The sequence below is a fragment of the Psammomys obesus genome, unplaced genomic scaffold (genome assembly GCF_907164565.1).
Source record: "Psammomys obesus unplaced genomic scaffold, mPsaObe1.curated_primary_1811, whole genome shotgun sequence".
Classification (NCBI taxonomy): Eukaryota; Metazoa; Chordata; class Mammalia; order Rodentia; family Muridae; genus Psammomys; species Psammomys obesus.
In genome coordinates, this window is record NW_026596117.1 from 14,508,567 (window position 1) to 14,519,550 (window position 10,984).

The window sequence follows — 10,984 nt, forward strand, 5'->3', positions numbered from 1 at the left end:
AAAAGGACGAATTTATTTATGGAGAGTTGTGAAGCATGAAAAAAAACAACCAGTTTGTTTTGTATTTAGGTGGGAAAAAAAGCACATCTAGCAAAAGCCAGCAAGTAAGAATAGACGCCATATATTTTTGGCATATTTTCCTGCACCACATGAGAGTTCCATTCTTAAGATTTCACATTTTGTTAAGATAAAAGAGTATTTTAAACACACTGTAGAGACATGCACCACTGAGACTTGTGTGTGAGCCTGTGCATGTGTCATCAATGGAATCAAGGCTGCTAAGTTTGCTGAATCTACAAGCTATCCCCTCCTTTCAGCTATAAATATTTGGCGCTTGACCTAGGAGCCAAATTCTGCTTCAGCTTCTAGGATTGGTTCTGACCTTTAGCAAAGACAGTATTGGCAAATTTAGACCCATCCTGTCTAAATACAGGATCCCTGACCTTGATGAGAGCAGAGCTGTAATACCTTCCCTCCTCACCTGTCTACCGCAGAGGGAAGACTGTGGTGGAGAACTGGGCTTGACCCCTACCCCTCTATAAGCCTTGCCTTTGGATGTCTTAGTTCTCTGCATCTTCCCTAGGAGGCTCATTGTTGTTTAGCTTCTTTAGGTCTGTAGATTTTATGTTTATCCTATATTATATGGCTAATATCCATATATTACTTAATATAGAGTGAATTAAAATTTTTTGCATAATTCATTGGTCTTAACTGAAGGAAGAAAGTTGAGGGTTTTAGAATTTTAAGACAGTTTAAGATCACAAAGCTTTTCAAAAGTAACCAAAGTTTAAGAAAATCACAAAATCAGTGGACAAATAGTCAAAGGTGAATGGCAACCCATATCTGTATCAGCCCATCAGTTATTCTCTTTATATTCCAGTTTCAAAGGTAATGATTTATTTGCTGAACAAAAAACGGTTTTATTTATAAATTATTATCAGCCATTAATAAATTATCATGTTCATGTTTCTGATTCAGTCATTTTGGCATGAATACCAAGTCACTGTTAACACATTCATAAATAATACCTTTTAATATTTACCTGGTTTTTATGATCTTTAAAATTAAAATATTAATTGAAGAACATTTCTGAATTTTCTTATTCATTTTATTAGTATGTAGGACTATGATTAGGTTTAGATTTAGTGCTCTCTCTATAGGAACAGTTTTATTTCTATATAATGAGACTAGAAAGCTGATGAAACTGCCTAGTAGCTCAGTAGAGAAACACATTTATTCTTCATTAATACTGTAAGGTTGGCTGGAAGTTTTTCATTTCCCTTTCCTTCTTGACATTTAGCTTTAGAAAGCAGTTTAGAATCAAAATACACATCTGCTGATCCTTCACATGTCAATAAGTGATAGAATTAACTCCTGCATATTTTTGTGACTCTCAAAACCAAAAAATGGTCTGTCTCTGCTATTTGCAATGAATGGGCTCAAATGCCTGCAGGTTGAAGACTGAGAAACAATGTTACAAGGGTAGCTTGTCAGGACATGCTGTAGTGATTAAAATTTTCACGTTATTAAGAAAACAGTTAATGAAAGACAGTGGTATAGTAGAGACCAAAATCAGCCAGTGGCCATGAAAAACATTAACTCTTTGACCTAAAGCATAAGCTTATTGAAGTGTCATTCATTGTTATATATTTTTCACTTGTAAAAAACACCATCAACACACTGTTTTTCTAAGAGAAAAAAACATTTACAATCCTTCAGGTTAACAGGTTAACAGATGTGTAAATGTTTTTTTAGAGTCACAAAAATACGCAGGAGATGAAGAAACCATGAGTTGACAAATTTATGATTTAAAAAAAGCAGACTTTCCTTAATTTGCCAAACAGATAATGTCACTGAAGTGACCCTTGAACCACCGATATTAGGAGAAATGCCACTGACTGTGAACCCTTTGAAACGGTGGCAGCTAAAAACATCTCAGTGCCAATTAACTCAGAGAAAGGTTGAATCTAATTGGGTCAAGTAAACATCTCTTTTTCTCATCCCCCTTGCAAGTAACTCACAACTTTCAATCTCCAGGGTGCAGTTTTGCTCATCCAGAGGGTATCTTCGAAGATCCATCATGCATGCTGCGGTGGTTGTGATCCTGCAGGGTGAGAGAGGAGAAAGAGGTCATACAAGTGGAGACCTTCCATGGACACACAAAGACAACACAACAAACACTTGAAAATTAAAATTTTAAGTGGTGAAATTATATTTCTAAGCTTCCTAGCCTCAAATCATGATGGGCCGGAAATTTAGATGCTCCTAAGATACTACCACAAACAATTATACAGCAGTAGAGTAGATAATGCAGATAAAGAGAGAGAAATGGATAAATTTCTAGAGAGCTGCAACTTCAAGAAGAAATGAAATGTGTGAACAAAGCAATGACTTAGAGGCTAAGTTATTAATCAACACTTTAACAAAAAGGAACCAGGACCACGTGATTTCCTGGGGGAATTTCCCAAGCACTCAAATTAGAAATTGGTGCTCACTTTTCTTAATCTCTTTCAAGAATTAGAAGGACCCACACTGCAGAAACACTTTATGAGGTGTTTCCCCCTTAATTCTTAAACCACCCAAAGGCAATAGAAGAGAAAAGAAAATGTTAGGCCAGTATTCCTCATGAATACTTAATATAAAACTTCTTGTGTTAAAGCAAATTCAGCAGTCCATTACAAGGATTAGATGGTGTAATAGAGAATATAATTTTTCTGACTTGCAAATGTTTACCAAATGGTCAACCAGGAGGAGATTATGTGATCAATGAAAGAGAGGTCAAAGGCAAGATTAGTTAACATACTACACCATGGTAACAAAAGGAAGCCCACATGATAACTTCAGCAGATGCAGAGAAATCAAAATCTCTCTATCCATGGTCTGGAGCAAAGCAAAGATGTCCACTATTTTTACTTCTATTGAACATAGATTAGCAGTTCTAGCCTCAAATCAGAAGGGAATAAGGAACATTATATCTGTTGTAGATTGATGGTATTGATAGAAAGCAGTCAAGAGACCATTAAAAAGAGCTATTGGAACTGGTATATGGATCATATAAACTGACAGGATACTGTGTCCAATCAGTACTGTTATTTGTATAATACACCAACACAGAAATCTCTGATAAGGCAATTCCATTTACACAAGCAACAACAAGATACTTAGGATTTGATTTAGCCAAGGAGAAGGAAGACTTATATGCTGAAAGTGGTAAAACCTTCATGAAGGAAAGTTGAAAAGACATGTAAGTGGGGAGACACTCCATGCTCCTCAGAGTTAATGTTCTCAAAATGTCTGACAAAGTATTCTCTCAGATCAATGCCGGTATCTGCCAAGGATACATTTTTGAGAAATTTATTGTACTAAAATATGCATGTCATTAAACCCTTTTAGTCAATCACCTCTTTATTTTATTTTATTATTATTATTTTTTTTTACAAAAACAGAAGAAAACAATTCTGAAATTCATATGGAACCACAAAAGGCCAGTAAGTAACCAAAGAAATATTAAGCAAAAAGAGCATAATCCTGTCATGTAGTAGTACAAACAATGAATAATCATTTACCTTTCTTTTTTAAAATAGTAGCTCCACACGTGTTATATTCTGCCTTTTTATAGTTTTGATTTATATTACCCTTAGAATTGTTGGGTACTTTTGCTTATGTCTGTTGACTCTAACTTTCTTTTCTTTTCTTTAAGTTTGAAGCCTTTGTACATATTACAATAGAGATATTTATATTGTTTTGGGATTGTTCTTTATATATTTTGGGTATTAGCCATTTATGAAATACACAGATTGCAAGCGTTTTCTTCCATTACAAGTTGATTATTTTTCTCGCTATATAAAATTTTTGGTTTGTTTTAATTCCAACTTTCTGGCTTTGCTTTTGCTTTCTGGGGTGTTTGTTTTATGGCTACCAAGTTATTACCAAGCCAAGTGCCAAGATTTCCCCTTGTGTCCTGCTGGTACTTTGCTTTTTATGTTTGATTATTTGACTGATATTTGCTTGATTTTATGTGTTGTGAGGTAGAAGCCAGGTTTGTTGGAACCTTTTGAATGTGGTCAGTATTTAAAACAAAATTTTTTGAAGAGACCATTTTTCCCTTTTTAAGTTTTTGGTGCCTTTGTTGATTATTAACTGACTGTAGATACGTCTTTATATCCAGGTTCTTTGGTCCTACTCATTTATGTGTTTGTTTTTACTGACACTCTTGGATTTTAAATTGCATTGTATTTTGATGCCAGAAAATGTAATCCTTTGGCTTTGATCTCAACGTTTATTGATTTATGGTTGGCTCTGAGTTTTTCATACATAATCTTTGTTATAATGAGGTAAAGTCCCTTTATGATTAGGGTTTGCAAGTCTCTATTATGAAAATGTATCAGGCTTTTTCTGCATCTTTTGTAAGGATCACATAGGTTTGATCCTTCATCCTGTTGAGGGCTTATCCCAAACTTTGATTTGTTAGATGTTCAACAACACTCTTTTTTTTTAAATTTTATTTTTCTTATTAGTTATATTTTGTTAATTCTGTATCCCAGCTGTATCCCTCATTCCCTCCCCAATCCCACCCTCCCTCCCTCATCTCCTCCCTGCCCCTTTCCAAGTCCACTGATAGGGGAGGACCTCCTCCCCTTTCATATGACTCCGTTTTGTCAGGTATTTTCAGGACTGGCTGCAAAGTCCTCCTTTGTGGCCTAACAGTACTGCTCCTCCCTTGGGAGGTGGGGAGGTCAAAGAGCCAGTCATTGAGTTCCTGTTAGAAATAGTCCTTGTTCCCCTTACTATGGGAAACCAATTGATTACTGAACTATCATGGGTCACATCTGAGAAGAGGTTTTAGGTTTTATCCTCTCATGGTCTTTGGTTGAGTGTCCATCTCAGAAAAGACCCTGTGCCCAGATATGTTTGGTCCTTGTGGAGCTCCTATCCTTTCCACATCAAACTCCCCTTCTTTCATATGATTCCCTGCACTCTGCCGAGGGTTTGGTTATGAGTCTTAGTATCTACTTTGGAACACTGCTAGGTAGAGTCTTTCAGATGCTTTCTGCGGTAGACTCCTGTCATACGTTCAATGCATATCCCATCTGTCTTTCTAAACGAGGATTGATCATCTTACCCCATGTCCGCTTTCTTGATTATCTTCTTTAGGTGTATAGATTTCATTATGTTTATCATATCTTTTAGGTCTATATAAGCGAGTATATTCCATGTTTGTCTTTCTCCTTCTGGGATACTTCACTCAGAATGATCTTTTCTAGATCCCACCATTTGCCTGCAAATTTCATGATTTCCTCCTTTTTGATTGCTGAGTAGTATTCCATTGTGTAAAAACACCACAGTTTCTGTACCCATTCCTCCATTGATGGACATCTGGGTTGTTTCCAGGTTCTGGCTATTACAAATAAAGCTGCTACAAACATGGTTGAGCAAATGTCCTTATTGTGTACTTGAGCAAATTTTGGGTATATGCCTAGCAGTGGTATAGCTGGGTCTTGAGGAAGCACTATTCCTAGTTGTCCGAGAAAGCGCCAGATTGACTTCCAAAGTGGTTGTACCAGTTTACATTCCCACCAGCAATGGAGGAGGGTTCCCCTTTCTCCACAACCTCTCCAACATGTGTTGTCCCTTGAGTTTTTCATCTTGGCCATTCTGATGGGTGTAAGGTGAAATCTCAGGGTTGTTTTGATTTGCATTTCCCTGATGGCTAATGACGTTGAGCATTTCTTTAAGTGTTTCTCTGCCATTCGATATTCCTCTGTCGAGAATTCTCTGTTTAGCTCTGTTCCCCATTTTTTAATTGGATTACTTGGTTTGTTGCTTTTCAGCTTCTTTAGTTCTTTATAGATACTGGATCAACAACACTCTTATCCTTGAAATAAATCCTACTTGTTCCTAGTGAAGAATTCTTTTAGTGGGCTGTTGAATTTAGTTTGCTAGTGTTCTATTATATCCATTATTGATATAATTAATTCATCATATAAAATAGTTATATGCCACAGTAAACTTGTTAAAAACTTTGCAGTTTGGGTTGGGTCTTAGCTTTATACTCACTAACGGTGTGAGCTTGGGTGAGCTAAATGAGCTCCATTAGGCTTAGTGCCCTCATAAATCAATGAACTAACTAAGACTACTGTGTGGATGAAAAGATTTAATGTGTGCATAATTATTCTGTCAATGTTCTGTACTTAACAGATGTTACTTATATAGAAGTTGCTATTATAGCTGTTATGTGTCATACCACTTTTCATATTCTCTAGCTTCTTAACAATGTCTACATCAGTATCAGCTGAATTTTTTAATAGGATAAAGTTTTACTGTGCATCAAATGCCACCTTTCTTTCCCCATTCAGGCCAACATAACAGTAGCAATGAGACCAATCTTTTAGTTCTTATGGTGTCTCCTAGTTCCCACTTGGACTGTCATATTCATTTCCCAAACTCTGAACCATTTATCCTTAATATGTTTTGTGTGCTGGGTGAGGAAATAGTGTCCTGGAGTCCAACCTTACACCATACTTATGGGCTCCAGTAACCTCAGGAGTTGGTGGTAAATTCTAGGACTCTGACTCTAAATGTCTTACCTGGACTTCTACCATCTCTAGATTTCTTCAGACATTTTTTTATTATTGTGTTGAGACTGGGGTTTGATAATAGAATCGGATTTAATGGAGACCAGTGTTGGTGCTAAGCATCCTATAGTGACAGGACAGCCTGCAGAACACCAACTGTCTGTCACCTATTCAAAAAATACATTGCTGAGGTTATGAACCTCTGTGAGAGAGTGCTTTTGAACATTTTCCTCTGATGAAGCCTTTAATAAAATGAAATCTCATGTGAAACCTCAGTCTATACAGTATAAATGAAAACCATGGTTAGTATTAAATCACTTTGCAAGCTTAAATACATATAAAAATAAATTATATACACACGAATTTGCAAGGACAATATATAGTGAGGATTTGGATCCTAAATCCTCCTTAGAACAATTTATTTTTTTCGCATTGAAAAATGATTACAGTGTTTGAAATTGTAACGATTGCATCATTCCCCCTTCTTTTTCCTCCTTCCAAATCCTTCTATGTACCCCTCCTTGTTCTCTTTAAAATCCATGGCTCCTTTTTAAATTAATTGTTGCTACATTTATATATGTCTATGTACATATGTTCCTAACTACACAAATATGATCTTCTCAGTCTGCATGAAATCTTCCAAGGCACCCTATCAGTAAGAGTAAAAATCAAAAAGTATTGGTAATGTGGATTCTGGTGACAAAATCAATTTTATGTCTTATGAAAATATTAATGAATAAATTAATCATAACAGATTGAAACAGTAAATTCAGTAACTCTTTGTAAAATTTGGAGTTTTCCTGGGTGCCTTGGCTTCTTCTCCTCACATAGCCCATTGTTATATAAATGATAAATGATTAATAAGTTCAGTAAGGGAAGCAACCCATGACCCTGCAGGAAGTGTAGGTGAAGGAGTTGCCTGACATAGAACCACATCTCCTTTGGATTACCTGTCTTCTAAATCTCAAACTCTCAGGAAGATTTCATGAGTCCAACAGGGACTAGATGGAGAACCTCTCAAAACTATGTGAAGAGAGAATCCAATCCTGGGGATTCACACGGGGATCTGACACAAGCAGATCTCCAGATATATAGGGTTTAGTCTGGAGAAATGTGTAAAGCTGAGAGTTGGAGTTTGATGCTAATACTTTGGCATTTCTAGATGTCATAATTCTCATGGTTAAGTGAGCTGAGTGTATGGTCAATTGGCATGAGGAAAAATTGTTCAGCCTAAATCCCCAAGACTATCAACAAAAAAAGAGATGTCTCCAGGCAGAACTATGTGGCTCTCTGTCTTTGGGTGAGAGGCACCAGCGAACATCTCTAAGAACGATTGTTCTCTGTGTTCCATTTGTCCTCTGATATGATGGCTGGAAGCAGTGAGCCATGGTTACAGTTAATTTACACCCTCCTTGAAATGTACTCACTCCGAATTAAGCAAGATGATCATATGAACACTTTGTGGAATTAAAGGTATCAAAGATCACAAAAGTTTGATTAAGGGCTTTGACGTTTAATTGTTTCTCTTAAAAATTCTGCTTCATGAACTCAGTGGCTGGCTCTTTGATCGTCTCCCCCAGATGGGAGAGCAGCCTTGCCAGGCCACAGAGGAGGACAATGTAGACAGTTCTGGTGAGACCTGATAAGCTAGGGTCAGATGGAAGTGGGGGGAGGACCTCCTCTACTCATGGACTAGGACAGGAGCATAGGAGGAGATGAGGAAGGGACGGTGGGATTGGGAGGAGAGGAGGGAGGAGACTACAGCTGCGATACAAAGTGAATAAACTGTAATTAATATAAAAAAATAAAAATTTAATTAACAAAAATAAAATTCTGCTTCTAATGTTCCACACTGAAGGTATCCATCCTCTGTATGTGGAAATACTATTACTGGTATATTGTAAATGAAAGAACAATAGGGAAGAAACAGCTAAAGGCAAAACCATTAACTAGACGTTTTAAAGACAAATTTCCCAGAGGTGGCTTCACGAAAGCAGAGCATTCACCTGTTCTTTCAGAGACATTTAGAGCAGCTTACATTATAATCTAATTTATTGACATTTTGAAGGTTAGGTCAGCAACTGCAGTGGGCTGTTATAACTGTGGTCATGGGGGCGGGAACGCTGCTGCTGTAGTTTCTATTCATTAAGGTTTAAGCTGCACAGCCATTGACCTTAGGCACCAGCGGGACTGCAAATCATCTCTAAGGTCTGAGGCTGGCATGGTTCTCGGTGCTGACAGAACTCTATCCAGGGAGTGTAGGCCCATAAGCAGCTTAAAGCCAAGGCACACAGGACTGTGAGGCTGTTTTCGAGGGGTAGCGATAAGATTGCCATCAGTCCCATCCAGCGAAGTGTTTGCGAATGGCCTGTGGCTTGTTTCACCTCTCTGATACATCATTCATCATTGTTAGGTGTATCACCACCCCCTAAAAAACAAAAACAAAAACTGATTTGAGAATACAATAGGCTAGCCTATGTCATGCCTAATAAGCACATAGAGATTTTTTTTTTCCTAGAATGTGTGCGTCCACATTGTCAGCCCATAAGTAGCTTAAAGTCAAGGAACAACACATGGCGGCGAGGTTGTTTGTGAGGGGTAACTTTGCCTGGGTGCTAGGAAGGCTGCTCTGTGTAGCAAATGCATTGATACTTGAAGATGAAATCCCATGGACACGAGGCGCGACTGATAAGGAAACAAAAGAGATGCCCTACTGTGTGATCATTAAGAAAACTTGCCTGTGGGAATCAAGTGGTGCAATGCTTTTAAAAAACCCAAACTGCGCATAACCATATCTGGCATCAAATTGTTGGATTTCTTTTTGTCTTACTGTGAAGATACATTTTTCTCTGTTCACCTCTAGGCCTTTCAAACACCATATACGCACCTGGGACCACAGGAGCATATACACTAAAGTCTGAATGAAAATACTTCATTTTCGTTGTTGGGGCTGAGTTCCGTATTGTGACAGCATTAATGGAACTGTCTTGTGTAACTGTCGTCTACTATGACAGTTGACAGTTGTTAGCGACTAAGTTAATTCATTGAGAGTAGGTCTTCTATGTTTCCATTACTGGAGATGGAGAAAGTATGCAAGTCCTTTGGGGCTCTTCAGCAACCTGGGGGAATATATTGAACTTGCATAGACAGGATCTGTATGTTTAACCAACTGTTACCTCCTAGACTTATGGGGTCAGTGTGGCTTAGGTAGTATCATATGGCTAGTATGTGGCAAGTACTATACTGAGCATTACAGACTTCTTTTTCTTTTTTAAAAATTCATTTATTTCTTATATTAATCAGAGGTTATTTGCTTTGTATCCTAGCCATAGCCTCCTCCTTCTTTCCCTCCCAACCCCACCCTCCCTCCCTCATCTTCTCCCTGCCCCTTTTCAAGACCACTGATAGGGTAGGACCTCTCCCCTTCCATCTGACCCTAGCTTATCAAATCTCTTCAAGACTGGCTGCAATGCTGAGACTTATGGGCAACCTTTGGGCAGAGTGCAGGGAGTCTTACGAAAGAAGTGGGAAACAGTAAGATCTGGAGAGGACAGGAACTCCACAAGGAGAGCAACAGAACTGAAAATTCTGAGCACAGGGCTCTTTCCTGAGACTGATAGTCCAACCAAGGACTATGCATGGAGATAACCTAAGACCCCTGCACAAATGTAGCCCATGGCAGTTCAGTATCCAAGTGGGTTCCATTGTAATAGGAACAGGGACTGTCTCTGACATGAACTGATTGGCCTGCTCTTTAATTACCTCCCCCTGAGGGGGAAGCAGCATTACCAGGCCACAGAAGAAGACACTGCAGCCACTCCTGATGAGACTTAATTGACTAGGGTCAGAAGGAAGGAAAAGAAGTCCTCCCCTATCAGTGGACTTGGGGAGGGGGCATGCATACAGACGGTGGAGGAAGGGAGGGATTGGGATAGGAGGAAGGAGGGAACCACAGGGGGAATACAAAATGAATAAAGTGTAATTAATAAAGAAAAAACAAAACAAAACAAAACAAAAAAGACTGGCTGCAATGTCCTCTTCTGTGGCCTAGCAAGGCTGTTCCTCCCTCGTCGAGGTGGGGGGTGGAAGAGCTCGCTGTTGAGTTCATTAGACTTCTTTTTCTTATTGCTATCATGACAAATAGCCACATAGTCAGTGGCTTAAAACTATTCAAATTTACTTGAAAGTTCTGGAGGTCAGTCATCATTAATTCAGGGGGACAGATGGCTCAGCTGTTAAGGGTGGTTACTGCGCAAGCCTGAAAATCTGAGTTTGAGTACTGAAGCTCATGGGGGAAGCAGAGAATCAACTCCCCAGAGTTGTCCTCTGACCTTCACAATATACTGTGGCACATTTTTTTCTACACACACACACACACACACACACACACACACACACACACACACACA

General features: G+C 38.4%; 1 protein-coding gene across 1 annotated transcript in view; it reads right to left on the reverse strand.

Moving 5' to 3' along the window:
• Positions 1–10,984, reverse strand: part of Gabrb1 (gamma-aminobutyric acid type A receptor subunit beta1) — a 450,390-nt gene that overhangs the window by 100,338 nt on the left and 339,068 nt on the right. Inside the window, exon 5 of the mRNA XM_055629226.1 lies at positions 2,022–2,104. Within this exon, the coding sequence (XP_055485201.1) occupies positions 2,022–2,104 (83 nt within the window). The remainder of the gene's footprint in view (positions 1–2,021; positions 2,105–10,984) is intronic.